Here is a 24,390-nt window from a genome sequence, read left to right on the forward strand (position 1 = left end):
AAGGAGACGGACACTGGAAGTGACATCAGTGATATCCTTGCTGTCAATCACCTGGTCTGCAGAGGGAGGAAAGGAGAAAAGCATTAAAACACAGTGCCACACAGTGGTGTGGTGGTATAACTACAGTCACTAGAGCCAGTACCTATGCGCGCGCGCGCACGCACACACACACACACACACACACACACACACACACACACACTTATCACTCACGTGTGTGTATGTGTTACCCCTCTGCTGCCAGTTCAACATTCAACTCCATCTCCAAAACTGGTCCTTGAATAAGTCGCCTTTACCCCACCTGTAATTAAAGTGTAAAAATATTAAACAAACAATTGAACTGTATTTCAGTAATTTTAAAGTGTTCTGAGACGATCTTTCTGCAAAGGACAGGGTTATACAAAAAGGTTATTTGCTTAACTCGGAGGGCCGTATTGGCAGCAGGTTTTCTCTGGTTAAGTAAATGATCTGGATGAGAAAAAAGTGAAGGACTAAGAATTACTCACACATCATTTGGATGATATCCTTGGAAATAAATCTGAGATACAAGAACGACCTGACGTGGCCAATTAAAGCCCATTGTGGCACTCCTTGTATGATTTTGGGCTATGCAAAAATAAGCTGTATTGTATGGCAGGATGAAAACACTAACATCTGTTATTGGCAAGGACTTGTTTCTAATTCTAAGGCTCTCCCTTAAAGATGGGGTGAGAAGCTCAGTCATCCGGGATGGGCTCAGAGTAGAGCTGCTGCTCCTCCGCACAGAGAGGAGTCAGATGAGGTGGCTCGGGCATCTGATCAGGATGTCTCCCTGGTGAGGTGTTCCGGGCACGTCCAAACCGGGAGGAGGCCCCGGGGGAAGACCCAGGACACGCTGGAGGGACTGTGTCTCCCGGGTGGCCTGGGAACGCCTCGGGATTCTCCCGGAAGAGATAGAAGAAGTGGCCGGGGAGAGGGAAGTCTGGGCATCTCTGCTCAAGTTGCTGCCCCCGCGACCCGACCTCGGATAAGCGGAAGAGGGTGGATGGATGGATGGATGGTTTCTAATTAAGTCAACAACCTGCAGCCATTGCAACCCTCCAGGACCGACGTTGCCCACCCTGATTTAGAGAAACACTGAAGACGACCGCATAAACCACACAGCGCTCATCAGCTTAATTCCATGCATCCTTTATTCCTTTACAACCAAGAAGTTGCTTCATTGCAACAGAACACAAATTTTTCTACCGCATTTCATTTTACAATAATCTTACTCTTACAGTACATTTAAGGCTTCTTTGATTTATTAAGATCTACACTAGCAGTGAAGTACCCATTGTTTCCATTATTAATGCATTCTATGATTCCAGTGTCAATAACAAGTAGCTTTTTAAATTTTTTTTTTTTTTTTTTTTTTTAAATTTTAAACATCATTTACTCAAAAAGATTTGTGTGAAACACAAATGTGTAAATTTATTAACAATTACCCAATACTTTATAAAAAGTCTGGTATCAAAACAATGCAGGGATAAAAACACATTAATTTGACAAAATTCCAAGATTAAAAAAAAAAAAAAAAAAAATAAAAACGCACACAATCCCCCCCCCCTCCCCCCCACCACACACACAATGGAGCAATTGAGGTGAGTGGAGGACTGCAGGAAACGTGATATTTAACACAGAATTTTCATTTGTTAGATTTGCGGTGGGGCAGCACGTAGCATTGCGTGTTAGTGTTACCATCTTTGTTCCAAAACTGAATTTAAGAAGCCATTCGTCGAGTCCCGTCTAACGAAGCCAGTACCTGAAGTGCCTGCTAGCGTAATTCGAAGGCTGCAGAACGGCGGGTTTAGGAGCTCTCCGCGAACGCGGATTGGAAGTTTCTCGTGGTGGTCGCGCGCTACGTTGTGCCGCGTGTTCACTTTACCGTTTTGTTTTGACTAACGGGTTTCATTGAGAAGGGTAGATTTAACACCACAGTACAGCATATAAAAACACATCTTAAAAAATTTGATACGAACCGTATAGAGTGCAAAGAAAAACCAAAAAAACAACAAAAATAACGGAATGCCAAAGTCCCAACAAAAGATGTAAGGCAATTTGTAGTGTTAAAAATTAAAAAATTTACACATTTAATGTTTTTACCTTAAATCAGTATGTACACTATTAGACTTCTTGTAAAGACTCGAGCACCTAACTTGAGAAATAAAGTCGCACCTCGAAACTCACAGTCTGGGGCGGCGTGGGGGGGGGGGGGATACAAATCCCGTCTGTTATTCCGAGTCTCGACGGGCGCACACACGCACACACTTCTTTAAACATGTCTAATTTCAATTAAATAAACCCTCGTCAACACAATTCTTTCCAGTTAGAATACCACAGATAAGGAACGTCACAAACAGAACATTTTCCCTGGGTCCAAAAAAAAAAGAAAAGGCTGAATGGGTTGAAGACACCATAAGGGGTGGGTGGTGGGGGTGGGGCACAGTTCATTCCATGGAGTAACTAAAAGGACAGCATACTAAGACTTGGTCAAGTTCTGTATGTCGGCTGTCCCCAAATTACCTGTTTTAAAAAAAAAAAAAAGGAATGCAAACCAAAATCAAAAAAAAAAAAAGGAAAGTCCGCATTGCTATTCACATGGCACCTAAAGAAGTGCCAACATTTAGCTGGTATCCTTCAAGAAAACAACAAAAGAAAATCAAACAAGAAGAAGCAGCAGTTGTGCCTGAGGTGTATTATCAGAACCGAGTTTTCTGGGTATAAAACATAAAAGTGGTCATCACATTTTAGGATCACCCTTGGATTACAGAGGATGCCCTTCACAGATCGAGGCTATGAAGGCAAAATCAGATTAAGCCAATGTGCAAATACTGATCAGGTCATCCCTCCATGACAGAGTAGGTCGCCTGTCACCACATGCGCCATCGTACTCTTCAAGAGTTGGGGAGCTCAAATGATATGAACTGTTTAAGTCTTTCCAGGTACTGTGCATAGAGCTCTATGTCATTGTGTCCCGCACCCTCCACCCAGAGGGGCTCCACTGCTCGAGGACATCGCTCGTACATTGCCAGTCCGTGCGAGAAATCGATGACTTCATCTTCCGTACCGTGGATCACCAGCACTGGAGAGGCCACCTTCGAGATCTTATCGATGCTGAAAGACATAAAGGGCAAAACTGATCATCAAGGGCAACGTCCAAAAAAAAAAAAAAATCAGAAATAATAAAGACATCTCTCTATTGTAAAAGAAAATCTCGAGACGAGACGAGACTATTGACAAGAGATTTTTTCAAGTCTCGCCCTCCTCTCAGCCACACCCATGGTGGTCCTCTCAGCTCTCATTCGTTGTCATTTAGTCACTAGTCCAGCGTCTTTAATTATCTTTCATTATCCTCAGGTGATATTTAAAATGAAAAACTCAAAAAGGTAATGGTCATGAAAAAATACACTGGAACCTCGGGTCACAACCGTAATTCGTTCCAAAATTCTGGTCGCAACCCGATTTTGATGTGACCCGAAGTCATTTCCCCCATAGGATTGTATGTAACTACAATTAATCCATTCCGGACCATACAAACTGTATGTAAATATATATATATATATATATATATATATATGTATTTTTTAAAGATTTTTAAGCACAAAAACAGTTAATTATACCATAGAATGCACAGCGTAATAGTAAGCTAAATGTTTACTTACTTCTGCTTGAGCTCGCTCTCTCTCTCGTTCTCACACTCTCTCTCTCTCTCTCTCGTTCTCACACTCTCTCTCTCTCTCTCTCTCTCGTTCTCACACTCTCTCTCTCTCTCTCTCGTTCTCACACTCTCTCTCTCGTTCTCACACTCTCTCTCTCGTTCTCACACTCTCTCTCTCGTTCTCACACTCTCTCTCTCGTTCTCACACTCTCTCTCTCTCGTTCTCACACTCTCTCTCTCTCGTTCTCACACTCTCTCTCTCTCTCTCGTTCTCACACTCTCTCTCTCTCGCTTCTGTTCTCGCACTCTCTCTCTCTCACTTCTGTTCTCGCACTCTCTCTCTCTCACTTCTGTTCTCGCACTCTCTCTCTCTCACTTCTGTTCTCGCACTCTCTCTCTCTCTCACTTCTGTTCTCGCACTCTCTCACTGCACAGGGAGAGACTGAACACGTGTGGAAATTATTGCCGCATACAAACTGGAAGGGAAACTGGCTTGTTCGTCACCCGAGTGTGTGGTTGTGAACAGATGCAAAGGTTTGGTGAACTTTTTGGTCGTAACCCGATTTGTACGTGGTCGGAGACGTTTGTGACCCAAGGTTCCACTGTACGCAAAAAGGAAATGTAATGATAGCACCAAATTAATTTAACAAAAAAATGTTAAACAAAAACCACAATATTGTTCTACAATTAGTGTGTGTGTGTGTATATGTGTATATTAAAAGAAAATTTTGGGACGAGACTATTGCCAACAGATTTTTTCAAGTCCCGCCCTCCTCACAGCCACACCCACGGTGGTCCTCTCACCTCTCATTGGTGTAAATGCTTTTGTCATCACAGTCCCTGCGCTATCAGCTCTTTTAAATTTTTACTTTTTCCTCACTTTAAGTTCCCAATAAAAGAAGACTGCATTTCATCACGAAGGGTTATCAATAGAAGAAATGAGTACACGGGCAATCCTAGCACCGAGAAACGATGAAGTCAAATGAATTAACATGAAAATTGTCAATCAGTTACTTGGCAAATTGGTTAAATGCATATCAATAGACTTTGCTGAAACAGTTGGTGGCGATGGTGCGGAAGATGAAAACATCAACTTTCAATATCCTGAAGAATAACTACAACCATTAGCAGCATCTGGTCTTCCACTGGCTGAATTACTGTTGAAGGACGTGTCGTAATGTTACTGCGTAATTTATGTATGAGTGATGTGCTATGCAACAGGACAAGATTAGTCGTATTCAAAATTGGTCGAACAATTTTGACCTGTGAAATTTTAACAGGCGACAAGAAAGGTAACATTAGACACCAAAGACGCCATTCGTATTAAAATGTTTACAGTTTCCCGTTCGATTAGCTTTTGCTATGACAATTAACAAATCTCAGGGACAAACATTCCAAAAAGTCGGTTAATTTATTAGAGAGAAAGAAACGAAATTCACTCATGGAAAGTTATACGTTGAGTTTTCACAATGTAAGTCCAAACACAGAATCACAATTCAATGCAATACTGATGAAAATTTAATTTGAAAAATTGGTTTTACTGAAGTTTTACAGTAAAAGTGTAAATTTAAAAAGTATTTGCATGTTAATTTTAAAGCCAAACAGAATGAAAACGTATTACGCAACGAGTACCTCTAACGCAACATGAAACAATTTTCTTTCGATTTTTTAAGTTTGACTATTCTTTACTATGGTTAATTACTCGCTGGAATGTAAAATAGTTAGGTCTATTACGCATATGTAACCATTCTAATGAAAATAACAATCAGTTTAAATTGTACATCCGCTTCCCCATACGTGAGCACCAGTGCACAAAGCAAGGTCTATAAAGAAATGGATGAGCGAGTTTGGTGTGGCTGCACAGAGAACCTGATCGAACTGATTGGGATGAATTAGAGCGGAGACTGTGAGCAAGCCAGACCTTCTCGTCCAACATCGGTGCCTGACCTCACAAATGCTCTCCTGATCACAAATTGCCATCGACACACTCCTCCTACATCTTGTGGAAAGCCTTCTCAGAAAAGTTGAAGCTGTTAGAGCTGCAAAGGGTGTGCCAACTCCATATTAAGAATAGGATGTCATTGAACTTCACGTGTGTGTAAAGACAGGCGTCCCAATACTTTGGTAATACAGCGTATATAAAATAAAAGTCTACTAATTATATTCTGGTTCTTCTTATACATTTGAGTTGAGCTCCCACCCTTGAAGAATCTGTGCATATCACAACTGTCCATTCTGGGTTTTTACAGGACATCTTTGTCATCTTTCAGTACATTTTGTTGTTCCCTTGACCTTTATCTGATTTCTGACATTTATTAACCCTTTATGCTATCTCTTTAAGATGAATGCTCTGTTACCCCTCTTCCACAAGATCCATCCCTATCCTGGATGCCCATCCATCCTTTGGTGCATCTACAACACGCATATGCTAAAAAAGAAAACACTTTTTGTCTGGTAAACTTCTACACTTTTCACAAGACTGAACAGAGTTACTGCTTGCTGTTTAAGGGTTAAAGCATAGATTCCCAGAAATAAAAATGGCCTCATATCCCACTTTATATCTGACATTCCAGTTTCGCAAATCAATTTGCTGTCCCATCACTGACGCATGGCTCAAAGACCGTAAGAAAAACCTGTTTGCGCTTTAATTTTTTTAAAAAGTGTAGCATAAAGTAGACACTTGAGGACTAACAGGAGCTTCGTTCGAGTGCCTTCACTTTTTAAAAAAAAAACGCATTCTGGGGCCGGACCACTCACTGCTTACAGGATGGTGGGATTGTTTTCAACCTGTTTGCTAGACATCTTGCTGTCCGATTGCCAAATGCTGCACATCCGCCCAAATCCGAGGAGCACAGAGCCGTCCAACAGGCCGAGAATGATTCACTGTGTTAAATCAAACACTGAAAAAATATATATATTTATTTCACTGGGTACACTTTAGTGTTTATGTTTGCATAACTAAAATGGTACATCACTTTTGCAGAAACTACTAGAAACACAAGTCCGTCAGTTATTTCCACTTCTTACCCCCCTTTATTTTTTTTCATCCTTAACTCTCTTATTCCCATTTCATTCTGGACTTGCACTGCGTTACAAAAACATTTCTCTGCCAGTGAAAACATCCACAAGGCAAAGGCACCACTTACTACCCACCCATTCAAGCCACTTAATATTCCAGCCACACTGCACTGCAGCCTCCAATTCTATGGAGACAAGAATCTCATTAAATTTTCATACAGTCGCACTGTAAACGCTTTACAAAGGCTGGCCTATGGAAATTCCGTTTTGCATTTCAGTTTGGTGTTATTTAGGGCCGTACAGCAGGAATGGGAGAACCACAACAGACACGGGCCCACTGGATCGCTGGTGGTCACTCGAAAAGATCAGACATCTGAACGAAAACTGAAGGACTATGCGAGAAACCTACTGGCTCAAGCTTCTACGGTGTCCTCCATGATGTTTGGAGGACTTTTTGTTTTCTCCTCCTGCTCCATAGTTTCAAATTACAAACCAAACACTTCAGATGTGACTGAAGTGCACACTGCAGATTTTCATTTGAGGGGTTCTACATACATTTCGGTCACACCATGGTTCCCCCCTCACTAGAATGTTTGGGACACAGCAATGGCAGGTCAATTAAAGCAGTCATTATATTTAGAACTTTGTTGCATGCATATCCCTGCAGGAAATGACTGCCTGAAGTCTGAGATTCATAGACGTGACCAGGTGCCACCAGATCTTCTCTGGTGATGCTCTGCCAAGCCTTGAATGGTGGCCATCTTCAGCTCCGGATTGTTTTTTTGGGTTTGTTCAGCATATGGAGGTCCTCCTCAATTGGACTGAAGTCATTCAAGAATTAGAATTTTCCTTAAACTCCTGTGTGGCCTCAGCAGTCTGTTTGGCCCATTGTCTTGTCACTGGATGAACCACTGTCAAGGAGTTTGAAGGCAATGAGTGGAACTTGAGCAGATCGGATGTTTCTCTACACCTCAGAATTCATTGTGCTGCTGCCAGCAGTTCCATCACTAATGAAGAGAATTGTGCCAGGGCCTGTGGCAGCCATACATGTTCAAGCCATAACACCCCCCAGCACCATGTTTGACATTTAAGGCGGTCTTTGCTTTGGATCTTGGGCTGTTCCATTTGGTCTCCACACTTTGCTCTTATCATCACTCTGATGAGGTTCATCTTTGTCTTGATTGACCACAAGACCTTTTCCCAGAATTCTGCAGGCTCTTTGAAGTCCTTTTCACAAACTGTAATCTGGCCGTCTTGTTTTTGTGTTGTTTGCATCTTGCAGTGTGGCCTCTGTGTTTCTGTTCATGACGTCTTCTGCTGATAGTCATCTCTGACACGTCCACATTTGCCCCCTGAAAACTGCGTCTGGTCTGTCAGACAGGCATTTGGGGTTTTTTTCTTGACCAGAGTGAGGATTCTTCTGTCATTGGCAGTGGAGGTCTCCCTTGGCCTACCAGCCCCTTTGTGAATACTGAGCCCACCAGTGTGTTCTTTATTCTTCATGATCCTAAGGTCTTCCCGATGTCTCCAATGGTTTTCTTCTCGTTTTTCAGCCTCATAATGGCTTCTTTGACTTTCATTGGCTCAGCTCTTGTCCTTATGGTGAACAATGGCCACTCCAGACTTCAAAGGGTAGAATTTAATACAGCAATGAAACCCACCTGAGGAATCACAAACACGTGACGCCAACTGTCCCAGGTGCCCTGAACTGGGTTTGGGGAGGAATGAGCAAACTTGACGCTCCATCTACTGTATAAGGCAGCCTTACTTGAAATAAAGTTGTGCAGTTCAACCGAAAGAACAAAATGGATCTGTTTGTATGGCTTAGGAATTTGTACAATTCAGAAATGAATAAGCTTGTTTTGTTTGACGTATCCTGCCAGTATTTCATCCGCAGTTAACAAAACTGGGCCAAAACAAGTGCTTGTGTACCTCTGAAATGACCGTTCTTTCCTGATTTATAAGTTTACTGTCGCTCGGATGGCGAGTGACCAAAAGTCAAAGCCACCTGTCTGTGTGCTCCCTAACCCAACAAAGAATTACATTTTCCACCTGAACAAGGCCACTTAAAATGCAAATGAGATTTTATTGCAAAGGTAAGCAAAAAACCTGGTGTCCCTTCCAAAGATTTATTCCGCATCCAGGCCGATGCTGCCAGCTTCTATCCCCTTGCTACTCTGTAATGGGATAAGCAGATTCGGGAAAACATGTGGATAACCCAGTTACATTTACACAGTCAGTGACTTGTCAGGAGTGAATAAACTGTGACAGATTGAGTTCGCTGTCGTCCTCTTGAACCCTCGGACAATATACCAAACACCAGGTAACAGTCCAAATATTACGTTTATTTGAACAATAACATGCACAAAGCACCCTCCACTCCACAATACTCATAAATTAATCAATACTCTACTCAATACAATACTCAATCCTCCACACTATCAGACACTTCGCCCCCCCTTCCTCCCAGCTCAGCTCAGTGTACTGGTTTCCCAGAGTCCTTTATATAGTCCATGACCCGGAAGCGTTCCTCTCTTCTGTCCATGTGATCATGAACACTTCCGGGTCGGATAAAAAGCTCCTTTCTTCAACCCGGAAGCACGTCGTTTCCTCTTATCATGTGATCATGACGCACTTCCGGGTTATAGGGCACGTAAGAGTCTGATAGCCCCCTTACAGCAACTCCTGGTGGTCCCCAGGGTATCCAGCAGGGCTGTGCATAAAAACCACAAAGTCCATGAGGCCCTGCTGGAATTCGGGGCAACGTCCATGCTGTCGGGAGAGCTCCTCCTGGCGGCCTGGGGGTGAGGACCGGAATATTTAGCCGGCCACCCACCACAAAACGTTCAACTTGGTTTTAGCGGATAAACAAACAGTTAAGGATTCCTCCAAGTATGGAGAATAATCTTTAGGGCAGGACACTGTAACACCCTTTGTGGTCCTGTATCATCAATTCACCAACGTCGAGGCTCTTTTAATTAAACGATTTTGTTTAACTTTCTGGGTCAAATCTTGCAACGAAGTTTGGTGAAACGAATTTCTTCAAATTTTGCAAACGTGTTCGGTATCGATGACAATACAATAATCTGTCAAAACCGATGCAATTACGTAACAAATTTTGCCATAATTAATGGTTCTGTGACTCCAATTAACGCACACACAACAATGACGGAGAGAGAATAGAGTGAGATATAGGAGCTTACAAGTGAGCGACGCATCGGATTGCCCCTACTTGCCTCTTCCAGTGAGAGGAGTGGGTAAATACGGGAGCCGAATTTACTTGTTTACTAGTGCGAAGGAGTAGCCTTGATGATCACGGGGAGGACGTATTGCCGTAAGTTTGCCGTTCTGTCGTCACTGTGGGAAAAAAAACAAATAATCGACCGAGCGCTAATCCCATAAGAGACACCAAAATATCATTCATTTTAGTATTCAAATAATTCTGCAAAGAAAATATGTAATGTAATACTTTTAAAGAAGCTTCCCGTTCATGAAAAATCATTTGCAAAATACTCAAAAACTGATTTGTTTTTGATCCTATTTTTGTAAAAATCGATTTATTTGTATTGAATGTTGTGTGATCTGAATAAGATCAATAAAATAAAATAAAAATAAAAAAAATATATAATTTTTTTATTTTTTATTAAGTAAAACGGTTTTATTTACTTTAGTTATAAATGGACTAAAAAGCAAAAAAATAAATTTTTCTTTAACCACAATTTTTGTGGTTATATGTGACTAAATAAAATCGTAGGGCGCCAGTTAATTTAATCAATTAATAGACTAGCTACTTTCATTATAAGATATAAAACAAAACAACATTGTGATTCCCCACTCTGCTAAACAAGTTTTAAAAATTGATTGATTCAATTAATTTGTGTGTGCTCCACGATTTTATTTAGTCACAGATAACTACGAAAATTGTCGTTAAAGTAAAATGTATTTTTTTTTTTAAATAAAATCGTATTACTTAATTTTTTTTTTTTTATATTATTGTTTGCCGCATTTAATCGCTCCAGGTATCAAGGTAGCAGTAAGAACATTTGGGGTGATCAATGTGGAAGAATGCAGAAGCAAGGCAATTGTTAATAAAATGCCCAACAAACGCTAAATTCCTTTTAATAGTTTATAGCAATATGCATTTATGCAATCATAAACTTGTAAACACATACAGCAGAACCTCTGGTCATGAACTTTTCCGAACACGTACAAATCGGGTTATGATCAAAAAGTCTGCCAAAATTTTACATCTGTTCACAACCACACGCTCCGGTGGCAAACAAAAACACTGGCGGCCAGTTTCCCTACGCGCGTTTGTACGCGCCAATGATTAGCCATTCTCCGTTTCCCATTTTCTTTTGTTTGCATATACAGGGCCTAACAAAGCAGCTGATGTTGCAAAAGGAGTTACAGTGTTAACCAAGCAGAGGCCTCAAGTGCTGGAAGAGCTGGAAAAACTATTGCTAGTGTGGTTGAACAAGAAGCAACTCACAGGGGATAGCGTAAGCGAGGCGATCATATGTGAGAAAGCCAGGAAGATTCATGGCGATTTGCTGAAAAAAAAAAATCCTTCTTCGAGTGGCAAAGGTGAGGAATTTAAAGCCAGTAGAGGAGGTTTGAAAAGTTTCGCAAGAGAAGTGGCATGTAATTTTTTCCCCTGTGCTTAATACTCATAAAAAAAGTGTTTACAGTGAGCGGTTCGTAAGGGTCTAGCGCAAACTGGAGTGGTGGCTCTGAGGCTAAGGAGCTGTGCTGGTATCCCGAAGGTTGCCAGTTCGAATCCCCGTCACTGCCAAAAGGCCACTGCTCTGCTGGGCCCTTGAGCAAGGCCCTTAATCTGTAATTGCTCCAGGGGCGCTGTACAATGGCTGACCCTGTGCTCTGACCCCAAGGGGTATGCAAAAACTACCAAATTCCTAATACAAGAAATTGTATAAGGCGAAATAAAGAACAAAACCAAACAAACTCTTACAATGTTAGTTTTCTCTGTTGTTCAAGGTTTTCTCAGTGTTATTCAATGTTTTTACATTTAGTTTACTATTACACTGTGCATTCTATGGTATAATGAACTGTTTTTGTACTTAAAAAATATATATATTTACATATAGTTCGTACGGTCTGGAACGGATTGATTATATTTACATACAATCTTACGGGGAAATTACGTTCGGGTCGCATCCAGAGTTTTGGAACGAATTACAGTCACGACCAGAGGTGCCACTGTACCTTTGTTGACCTGCAGTGGTCCGTCGTGAAACCAAAACATCTGGGGCATGGTCTCCTAGTATCGTGAGCTCATAGGAAGACACCCAGTCATGGCGGTGCAGATGCCACCACTTGTGAACACCCTTTGGTGACGGCGGCTGTGCTTTCTCCCAGGACCCATCACTAACACTCCTCCCGTCCACAATGCAAAATCCCACTCCTGCCACCAAATGTACTGCCATTGACCCGCACCTCAAAGCGTCTCCATTCACAGATCTGCACCGCGATGAACTGCTGGTGCCAGTGCTGATCTGCCAACTGATCTGCTTCGTGGTGCCAGTCCACGGCAATGCATTTTCGTGACAAATCTTGGGATGTGTGTTTTGCCTAAAGAAAGCATGGGATTTTCTGGTATCTGAATTAGGCTCAGCCCTCGGTTATGTTTTGTCCCCTAACACCCCCAAAATAAAATTAATAATTTTATTTTATTATAAATATTATAATTAATTGCTACCTGCCAAACTGAACTAAATTATTTGGGTTGGCGAACGCTTCAGTTGTTTGTTTATATCATTAACTTAAATTTGCCCTCTAACTATTCCTATCATTATGTTCCATTCTGGAGGTGACAAACCCAGCTGGACTTCTGTGTGACGTTCACAGGATGAACGCCTTACCACACAGGCTCCATAACCTTGTTTGATCTTTACAATAAGAGGCACTATTTCATACAATTAAAAAGAGACTTGTTCTCATAATCTAATGGAGCAGAGGCCATAATAAATAACATACAACCGACTGGAGCACAGTGTACCCAGCTGGTGACACATCAATATATCAAAACCCTTCTTAAAAATAAAAACACGGCTCCCCGAGCATTAGAAATGCATTCAAGCACCGTTTGCGGCAGCACGCTGGTTTCATTTCCTCATAAGGTTCAGTAAACTCAGACCTTCTTGCTGAATTCTTAAGATATTAAACTTGTGCCTAAGCCGACTTAAACTGACCAATCTGTATTTCAATCTGGCATAAACTGTAGCGGAAAGAAATAATAATAATAATTCTCTGTCCAGTACCGTTGAGCCAGATGTTCAAAGTTTCATTCAATGGAAGCAAACAAATCAAAAGTGGAATGCGTCTTTTACCGGTTTCATTTGTATCGACATATTTTTCTGTTTCTCCAAAGCCATCCCAGAAGGCCAGCAGGTCCCCTAAACCTCATATCAGAAAACAAAACCAGCTGTGAGCTTTAATATTCTTAAACAGCCACCGCGTTAAATAGCTTAAAAGAAAATAAATACAACACACTGGATTAGAAATTCCTTCAGATTTATTTATAGTGTTAAGTCCAAAACAAAGGAAGATTTATTGACCAAAGACATTCTTGGCACACAATTAAAACAGGTCTTGTTTTTCCTAAGTATTTGTGATCTTGTGATTCTGGATTTTTTATTTTCTTTCCTTATTTCATCCATCCATCCATCCATTATCAAACCTGTTCAATCCAGTTCAGGATCCCACCCTCGTTTTCATTTGCGTGTGTAACAAAGTTATTAACTGTGGGAAGACGGATTTGATCTCTAGATTTGAACATCTATTAAAAACATGTTTTAAATTATAAACCTGCTGGTGGTTCATATAAGACAACAGTTAATGAAGTGGAATCGCTAGAGCTGAAGACAGTCAGGCTATCAAAAAACAACTGCCAGTCTGGAGAGTTACCTCTTATAATAAGAGATTAGCATCTACTTCTCTAGAAGATCAGGGTTAAACGGTGTTTTCCTTCAAAAAAGGAGGGCAAGCCCTCGACCATCTGTTAGGCAGCTGAAGAATAACGCAAATGATTGGAAAAGAACACTCCGGCTTACACCATTACGTCTCGCTCTTACTCTTACAAAGCTGAAATTGCTAATCTGTTGTGGATCGACAGTTCCAAACCAGCACAGACCAGCAAATTCAACTCAGAGTTGAATTTGTCAAGAGTGCAAGGACAGGCTCACTTTACAATATGGAGCAAGTCATCTAATCGGCCTGCACTCCATTTGACTAAAATAAATAAATAAATAAATTATATATACTAGCTGTGTAAGCCTGTGCTGTAAAAAAAGTCCGGGCTCCTAGAAACCATGGATTCTGGCACTTCAATCAATCAATCGCATCGGTTGTGTATTAGCGGCTAAGCGAGGTTCTCTCTCCCCGAAAGGTTTCATTTTGCCGATGTCTTCACCTTGGTTGTGTATTAGCGGCTAAGCGAGGTTCTCTTTCCTCGGCAGTTTTTCATTTTGCCGATGTGCTCACCTCTATCGTCTATCAGCAGCTAAGCGAGTTTCTTTCTCCTCAGAGGCTCCATTTTGCTGATGCGCTCGCCGCGCTTGTGTATTAGAGGCTAAGCGAGGTTCTCTTTCCTCGGCGGCTTTTCATTTTGCCAACCTGCTCTCATCCATCGTCTATCAGCGGCTAAGCGAGTTTCTCTCTCCTCGGAGGTTTCATTTTGCTGATGCGCTCGCCTCGCTTGTGTATTAGCGGCTAAGCAAGGTTCTCTTTCCTCGGCAGCTTTTCATTTTGCCAACCTGTTCGCCTCCATCGTCTATCAGTGGCTAAGCGAGTTTCTCTCTCCTCAGAGGTTTCATTTTGCTGATGCGCTCACCTCGCTTGTGTATCAGCGGCTAAGCGAGTTTTTATTCTCTCCTCAGAGGTTTCGTTTTGTTGATGCGCTCACCTCGCTTGTGTATTAGCGGCTAAGCGAGGTTCTCTTTCCTCAGTAGTTTTTCATTTTGCCAACCTGCTTGCCTCCATCGTCTATCAGTGGCTAAGCGAGTTTCTCTCTCCTCAGAGGTTTCATTTTGCCGATGTCTTCGCCTTGGTTGTGTATCAGTGGCTAAGCGAGTTTCTCTCTTCTCGGAGGTTTCATTTTGTTGATGGGCTCACCTCGCTTGTGTATTAGCGTCTAAGCGAGGTTCTCTTTCCGCTGTAGTTTTTCATTTTGCCGACGTGCCCCCCTCCGTCGTCTATCAGTGGCTAAGTGAGTTTCTCTCTCCTCAGAGGCTCCGTTTTGCTGATGCGCTCATCTCACTTGTGTATTAGCGGCTAAGTGAGTTTCTCTTTTGTCGTGGTTTCACTTTGGCAACAGAGTCGCTTTCTTTGAGCTTCATACTGTAGCCTCGCACTTCCAGGCCGGACAGACACACACACTTCCATGTGTAGATGTTTATATATAAGATTATAATAATACTAGCGACGTAAGCCCGTGCTGTAAAAAGCCTGGGGTCCTAGAAACTATTGAAATCGTCAGAAAAAAAAAACTGAAATGTAAAGATGTCAGGTGATTGAAAGGAACTGCTCTGGGCGTCTCTATCCTAGGAGGTTTTGTTTTGCTGATGTGCTCACCTTGCTTGTGTATTAGCGGCGGAAGAAAAAGTAAAAGGGATACCATTTTGCTGATGTTAGCGGCTAAGCGACTTTGTCTTTCTTCTGAGGTTTTGTTTTGCTGACATGCTCGCCTCACTTGTGTTGTTAGCAGCTAAGCGAGTTTTCCGTTGCCTTACCCCGACTCCACCTCTCTCTTCTGGCCTGATGTGTGGGTGATGTCAATGGCTGACCAGATCGAGCTTCATTGTTTGGACTTGTTCTTCCCGCTTTAAACCTTTCAACCCAATTCATAATCTTTCCGTCGAGTCCTTTGGTTTTCATCTCCATAACTGTGCCAACTTCCTTTGGTGATTTCCAGCAGGTTTCACTCCATCTACCCAAAGAAATCTCACTATGACACATTGTTCAACGATGGTGTAATCCCACAGTGGAGCATCCATGCTCATTTGACCTTGGCTTCAACCAGACTAATGGTAGAGTGTTGCGTTGTGAGTGTTCCGATTATTGGGCACGTGTTGTGTTGTATCAGCTTGTCTCTGTTGCGGTTACCACGTAATGTTCAAATAGCCTTTACTTCCTGATTTACCTTTGCATACATGGTATGTGTGTGTGTGTGTGTGTGTGTGTGTGTGGGTGTGTGTGTGTGAACACTTGCAATGAATACTGTAAATGGTCTTGGACAAATGAATCAGCAAAATATATAATATTATTAAAAAATGAAATCAGACAAGCCTACACTATTATTTTAAATATGGTCAAATAGGAATATACAATAAATAATTTGCATGCAACGAGATGGTGTAGCGGGGCTACATAATAAGAAGTATTTGTTTTTTGTCTCTGCTGAGTGCGTTTTGTTTTCATTGTCCCATATGCTATGCTATATGTGTGTATCATTAAATGTTGTCCCCATAAGTTAAAAGGGGAAGGATGATGAAGGGAGACCGCAACCCAGAGACGGAAATCACCTGTTGAATCCACCAGTTACATCCGGGACATTCTGTATTTAAACAAGAGGAGCGAAAGACAAAAGGGAAGAGGAGAGGAGAGTGAGAAGAAAAAGAATCATTTACACATCCATATTTCAACTCATTTCCATTCACTGTCCAAGTCCATTACTTGCTTCTTAAGGATCTGGATCATGATTACGACTGTCAGCGCCGAGAAACCCCAGGTTTGGATACTTATCAACCATTGCTGAGGACATTTACGGTGAGGTCGTTTTTTGTATTGTCGGGAGGAAGCAAAATATCACATCTGCCAATTTTCAACTATTACCGGACTTTATTAGCTTCTGGATTCATTTAACACTTTCATTTCAACTGCCGTTCATCATTCATCTGTGTGCTGTGTTTCATGTTTATTCGTTTATTACTTGAGGGCAAGGGAGGGTTTTTGTAAATATTGTGTACAGTCATCCCTCACCTATTGCGGGGGGTTACGTTCCAGAGCCCCCCGCGATAGCTGCAAATCCGCGAAGTAGCGACCTTATATTTATTTGTTTATACATACATATTTTAAGGCTTTATAACCCCTTCCCTCACTCTTATAAACCTTACCACTTTATTACGTCCACTTACAACTCGTTTTGCACCCTGGTTAAAGGACACAGCGGCTATAGATCTTATATTCTTTTCCTCCTTTTTAAATAAAAAGAATCATGGACTCATTGATGCCGTCCTAGAGCGGTGTAGCTGTTCCCTTCCTTCAACAAATCCAAACCTTTTACCTTTTCGGCAATAGTTAGCATCTTCCGTTGGCGCTTGGGCACGGCCCCTGAAGCAGTAGCAGATCGTTTTGGAGCCATAACGAAGGGCTTGACTATGCACAAAGATAAACACAAAAGAGCGCAAAAGTCTTTACACAGCGAAACACGTTGATGCTGAATGAGCAAGACGACACTTCCTGGTTAACGCAGCGGAATCGAATTCGGCGCACCGTCGCTGAGCCTATCAGCACACAGGAACTTAACCGCGTGCTCTGATTGGGTAGCTTCTCAGTCATCCGCCAATAGCGTCCCTTGTATTAAATCAACTGGGCAAATCAACTGAGGAAGCATGTACCAGAAGTTAAAAGACCCATTGCCCGCAGAAACCCGTGAAGCAGCCAAAAATCCACGTTATATATTTAGATATGCTTACATATAAAATCCACGATAGAGTGAAGCCGCAAAAGTCGAAGCGCAATATAGCGAGGGATTACTGTATTGGTGTTTTCATGTAATTAATAATTATTCACTGGTGTCATTGGGATAGTGGTGGTTTGTGTACACATATTGAATATTCACCTGTCCTTGTGTGTATTTATATTTATCTGTCAATATATCTGTATTTGGTTTTACATATCTGTCTACTGTTTGCTTGTTATTTCGTCGTGTTGGGGAAAAATAGGACGGATTACTGTATTCGTGTTTTCGTATAATTAATAATTATTCACTGGTGTCATTGGGATAGTGGTGGTTTGTGTGCACATATTGAATATTCACCTGTCCTTGTGTGTATTTATATTTATCTGTCAATATATCTGTATTTGGTTTTACATATCTGTCTACTGTTTGCTTGTTATTTCGTCGTGTCGGGGAAAAATAGGACAATCTGTAAGGAGTACGGCTTGTTATTGTCTCGAGAGTCTTCAGGCTAGTCCAAGGAAATAGTCTTGGTAGTGTAGTGGCCGATCAGGGTAAAGGGGTAGGCCGTTACAATGGAATCAGAAATTTAGAAATCCGTTGGCAAATTCAATTGATCGGATTAGTTTTTGCACCAGTAGTATATAATTTGCTGTCATAATTTTCACAAAAATCCCACGGGGCCAACTTAAAATTGACAGAGCACATGGTGTATCAGGGATAGGGTTTTGTGATGGAAGGGGGCAACCGAAAAAGCAGCGCTGACACGGGTACTACAATTACAATCAGGCAGCAGGAGTGCGCTGGGGCTGGCTGGAGCTCTTTATATTTGTTAAGAAAGTCCTGAGGAATGTGTCATGCTATGAGAAACAATGAAATCATTGGTATTTGGCAAACCGTACTTTACAAATTCATCATCAACGAGTCCTTCAGAGTAATGAGAATCAATTTACCGTAAAAAAAAAAAAAAAAATTAAATTCTTTTGAGTTATTGGTGCTTAAGTCCACACAAAACCCTATTAATTTTTTTTTTTTTTTAACTGTAAGCATAGTCTCCGAGAATTACAATGGGCTCACAGGCTAATTTCAATTTACAGATAACCAGTGACTGAATGTAATGTGTTATGAGATTGCAAAGAACTGGTTTTCAGAATTCGCACAATTTCAACAGAGAGGAGCATACATTTATACCTGCAAATTTTATACACCAGAACACTGAACGGAAAGGAGCTCTAAAGCAGGGTATGAACATGCCTGGGCAATTAACCCAACCCGAATGCCCAACAGTGTGAGCGGCTAGACTTGTTCCAGCAATGTGGAACTGAAATATTACTATTTAAGCAAATGAGGGCAGAGAGGAGCCATGTTATAAATGGATGCCAGCTGCTACTAGGGTGCTTCCTCTAGAACATAGGGACGCAGACAGAAGGTGGCACATTTGGCGCAAATGTCACGGTTTTCTTCACACAGAGAACTATGGATCTAAAAATCGGGAGTGGTGTGCCCTAGACTTTCTCGTATACTTAGATATAGGGATGGACATTTGAGGAGTAAACTATAAGATGATTATATTTTTACCAGTAACGGTGTACTGCACGATAACATGCAGTGAATACACTTCACTTATAGTTTTTGTCCTTTTCCTCTGTACATTTATCATTCGTTTGCTCAGAGGTTGATGCGCTTGCTGCTTCCTGAGCAGCTCTTGTTTTCTCCACCCTAGCGGCCTGCTTCTTCTCTTCTTTGGTCAGCATCTTTTTGTGTTAAAACTGATTAAGTCAGTGTTTGTGTTGCAATTACTTTTTCACTTAAGCTGGCACTTAAGTCTTCAATCTGCCTCAAGAATGATTAAAGATATGAAGAGGTAGGGGAAGTGATGGCGAAGGTGCTAGGGATGAGAAAGGTGCCCGTACACATGCGCCGCATAACCACTGCCGAGAATTGATTCTACAATAAAATAAAAATAAAAGGAGGAATAACCTTGGAGGTCAATCATCACCTCGAATGCGGATAGCAGACGTCACATAGTATATGTGTACCAAATTTCAGATCAATAGTTCAAACCGTTTGTGAGCTACAGGTAATTTAAAATCCTGGACAGACAAACGGAGAGCCACGGTAGCGTATTATAAAAGAAGATATTATGTACATTAAAGAACCATCAACAACAAATCAAATCAAATTATTATAAAATTAAAGAATAAATCGGACTCTGCAGATGCATGAATAAAAGGTAAAGTACCACTTCTGGTTAGCGGAAATAGCCCAAAAGTTGACAGAAATCTACGTTTTGTACCCGATACGTGTATGCAAAATTTGGTTGACCAAAGTGAAAGTGAGCTCAAGTTATCGGGTTTATACACACACACACACACACACACACACACACACACACACACACACACAAATTCCAAAAATCTCGAAATGGAATTTCTGGTGGATTTCAATACTTTCCTTATACTTAATTTACGAGAAAGTCAGGGAGGTCTAAAACAGAGATTCATCAAAATCTCGACGTCGAATCTTTGGACGATTACAATACTTTCCCTATACTTTGTATTCGAGAAAAGTAAAAAGTTACCAAGTAGTGTAACACTTTGGGGACGTTCAAAAATGGCTCAGGTTTTGTAAACGTTAGACGAATAAGGACTGATGAGCTCTGCTGGGCTGCATGAATTTGTCTCACCGACGTCGTTCTAACACCTTTGGACCAGGTGATGAAGGCGATATGCAATCTTCCCTTCACATTAATAATTTCAAACTGTACTCAGAATGTACTACAATTACAGAAAAAAACAGAGGGCATGATGCCAGCGATTTCACACACTTGCAAGGTAAAATATCCAAATTCTGACAATTTGCCTTTCAGCAACTATTTCTTCTTCATTCCTGCTTAAACATGTGGAATTTACTTCAGAATGACCCACCTTAACCTAAAGCACTTTAGTTCAGCGTGTGTAGAGGTGCATATTTAATTACTGTTTGCTTGCCATCTTTATCATATGCAGTGAAGTCCGAAGGTATTCAGACCCCCTTCACTTTCAGCAGATTTTATTATTCTGTAGTTTTAATTTTAAATGAATAAATGTATCATTTTGGCCCATCCATCTACAATCAATAACCTATAATGGCAAAGTCATGTCTTGTCATTTTCTAACCCACTTAATCCTGACCTGGGTCATTCAGGGGCCGGAGCCCATCCTAGCTAGCATAGGGGGCAAGGCAGGAAAAAGCCCTGGCCAGGGTGCCAGTCCATCATAGGGTGAACACACACACACACGCGCACCCACCCGCCCTCTCACACACACAAACACACACAGCAGGAAAGTGTGTGATATCAATGACCTGAAGGACAGAATACAGACGGTGGTATCATCTACTCATCATGCTGCTCAACTCCTTGCATGACCTGCTTGAGCCTTTATAATCTGGACTCAGAGCCCTACAGTGCACTGAAACTGCTTTACTTAAGGTAGCCAATGGCTTACTTACAACCGCAGATTCTGGGATGGCCGCTATTCTCGTTCTCCTTGACTTTTGATACAGTTAACCATAACATTTTACTGTCCCGACTTTCAGCTATTGGTATCTCTGGTGCTGCTCTTTCTTGGTTCACATCATACCTCTGTAATCGCCAGTATTACGTCTATTAGGGAATGTAAATCTGCCGCTACTTCACTCACACAAGGCTCAATTCTGGGTCCAATCCTCTATAACATCTACAGTTGGGTCCATAAATATTTGGACAGACAACTTTTTTCTCATTTTGGTCTGTACATTACCACCATGAATTTTAAATGAAACAACTCCGATGCAGTTGAAGTGCAGACTTTCAGCTTTAATTCAGTGGGGTGAACAAAATGATTGCATAAAAATGTGAGGCAAGTAAAGCATTTTTTGAACACAATCCCTTCATTTCAGGGGCTCAAAAGTAATTGGACAATTGACTCTTTGGCTATTTCATGGCCAGGTGTGGTCAAGTCCGTCGTTATGTCATTATCAATTAAGCAGATAAAAGGCCTGGAGTTGATTTGAGGTGTGGTGCTTGCATGTGGAAGATTTTGCTGTGAACAGACAACATGCGGTCAAAGGAGCTCTCCATGCAGGTGAAAGAAGCCATCCTTAAGCTGCGAAAACAGAAAAAACCCATCGGAGAAATTGCTACAATATTACGAGTGGCACAATCTACAGTTTGGTACGTCCTGAGAAAGAAAGCAAGCACTGGTGAACTCAGTGACGCAAAAAGACCTGGACGTCCACGGAAGACAACAGTGGTGGATGATCGCAGAATCATTTCCATGGTGAAGAGAAACCCCTTCACAACAGCCAACCAAGTGAACAACACTCTCCAGGGGGTCGGCGTATCGATATCCAAGTCTACCATAAAGAGAAGACTGCATGAAAGTAAATACAGAGGGTGCACTGCAAGGTGCAAGCCACTCATAAGCCTCAAGAATTGAAAGGCGAGATTGGACTTTGCTAAAGAACATCTAAAAAGCCAGCACAGTTCTGGAAAAACATTCTTTGGACAGATGAAACCAAGATCAACCTCTACCAGAATGATGGCAAGAAAAAAGTATGGAGAAGGCGTGGAACAGCTCATTATCCAAAGCATAGCACATCATCTGTAAAACACGGTGGAGGGAGGCAGTGTGATGGCTTGGGCGTGCATGGCTGCCAGTGGCACTGGGACACTAGTGTTTATTGATGATGTGACACAGGACAGAAGCAGCCGAATGAATTCTGAGGTGTTCAGAGACATACTGTCTGCTCAAATCCAGCTAAATACAGCAGTCAAACTGATTCATGATACAGATGGACAATGACCCAAAACATAGAGCCAAAGCAACCCAGGAGTTTATTAAAGCAAAGAAGTGGAAAATTCTTGAATGGCCAAGTCAGTCACCTGATCTTAACCCAACTGAGCAGGCATTTCACTTGTTGAAGACTAAACTTCAGACAGAAAGGCCCACAAACAAACAGCAACTGAAAACCGCTGCAGTAAAGGCCTGGCAGAGCATTAAAAAGGAGGAAACCCAACATCTGGTGATGTCCAGGAGTTCAAGACTTCAGCTGTCATTGCCAGCAAAGGGTTTTCAACCAAGTATTAGAAATGAACATTTGATTTCCAGTTATTTCATTTGTCCAATTACTTTTGAGCCCCTGAAACGAAGAAGGGATTGTGTTCAAAAGATGCTTTAGTTGCCTCACATTTTTATGCAATCGTTTTGTTCACCCCACTGAATTAAAGCTGAAAGTCTGCACTTCAACTGCATCGGAGTTGTTTCATTTAAAATTCATTGTGGTGATGTACAGAACCAAAATGAGAAAAAAGTTGTCTCTGTCCCAATATTTATGGACCTAACTGTATATGCTCCCATTAGGTGAGATTATTCTTCGGTATGGTTTAAGCTTCCACTGCTATGCCGATGACACAACTTTATTGTGCAACATCTTCACCTGCTGCACTGACTGACTGGATTCGGGAAATCAGTCATTGGATGACAGATAATTTTTTACAACTCAATCCCTGATAAAACAGAAGTCTTATTAGTTGGTACCAAATCTGTCCTCTCTACCCTTCGTGGGCTAAAAATTGACGTCGATGGGATCCTGGTTGAACCTTCAGCATCAGTCCATAATTTGGGTGTCATCTTTGATCAGCTTCTTACTCTTCAATCACACATTAGCTCAATAGTACAGACATTGCTCATCTGCATTCACTCAGTGTGAAAGATACGGAGACACTCATTCATGCTATCATCATCACCACCTGTCTGGACTATTGTGCAATGCATTGTTTTATGGCCTTTCGACTAAGTATATCAATAGATTCCATTATGTTCAGAATTCTGCTGCTCGTTGACTTACACACAGTAAAAAATCTGCTCACATCACTCCTGTCCTCTAAGAATTGCATTGCATTGGTTACCAGTTTCTTCAAGAATCAAATATAAAATTATTCTCATCACCTTTAAAGTCCTTCATGGTTTAGCCCCTCATTATCTGTCTGAGCTGCTGCTTCCTTACACTCGACCCGTGCATTAAGATCATCGGACGCTAACTTAAAATACAGGTTGGTAACTATGGGTGGCAGAGCTTTCAGTGTGATGGCCTCTAAAATTTGGAATTCTATTCCTCTCAGTCTTCACGAGGAAAAATCTATTATTCATTTCAAACTCCTGTTAAAAACACATCTTTTCAACGAGTATTATTAATTTTCTTGTATGTGATTTCTACTGTTTTGTTAATGTGTTTATTGAATTGTAACGTGTCCTTGAGTGTATGAAAGGCGCTACATAAATAAAACTTCTTATTATCTATTCCCCGTGAAATGTACATCCGGGCTTTAAATGGTATTGTTGTTTGTTGGTTTGTGTGTGTTAAACATGATGGCGAACATGTCGAGACATTCCTGTAAATCATCTTGCACATATGAAGTATGTTTTGTCAATAAACTGTTTCCGCTATTCAAATGTTAACTCTTAAACTGCCACACACTTGGGGGGTTAATGCACTCCTGGACACCAAATACTTTTTTGCTGCACGTTTTAAGGAAACGTCACAATTCAACCAAGAAAAAGTAAAATTTTAAATGAACACGTATTTTTTTTTTCCATGCAAAGAGCATCACAATTTCTGCAACACTGGCCAAGGAACTGTAAAAACTATATATAAATAAAAAAACTACTGCAACAATCTATTATTATATATACAGTGCATCCGGAAAGTATTCACAGCGCATCACTTGTTCCACATTTTGTTATGTTACAGCCTTATTCCAAAATGGATTCAATTCATTTTTTTCCTCAGAATTCTACACACAACACCCCATAATGACAACGTGAAAAAAGTTTACTTGAGGTTTTTGCAAATTTATTAAAAATAAAAAAACGGAGAAATCCCATGTCCATAAGTATTCACAGCCTTTGCCATGAAGCTCCAAATTGAGCTCAGGTGCCTCCTGTTTCCCCTGATCATCCTTGAGATGTTT

General features: G+C 41.3%; 1 protein-coding gene across 1 annotated transcript in view; it reads right to left on the reverse strand.

Moving 5' to 3' along the window:
- Positions 1–1,154: 1,154 nt before the first annotated feature.
- Positions 1,155–24,390, reverse strand: part of abhd17c (abhydrolase domain containing 17C, depalmitoylase) — a 75,554-nt gene continuing 52,318 nt past the window's right edge. The window contains 1 exon segment of the mRNA XM_028823131.2: positions 1,155–3,135. Within this exon segment, the coding sequence (XP_028678964.2) occupies positions 2,916–3,135 (220 nt within the window). The 3' untranslated portion in view covers positions 1,155–2,915.

The sequence above is a fragment of the Erpetoichthys calabaricus genome, chromosome 17 (genome assembly GCF_900747795.2).
Source record: "Erpetoichthys calabaricus chromosome 17, fErpCal1.3, whole genome shotgun sequence".
Taxonomy (NCBI): Eukaryota; Metazoa; Chordata; class Cladistia; order Polypteriformes; family Polypteridae; genus Erpetoichthys; species Erpetoichthys calabaricus.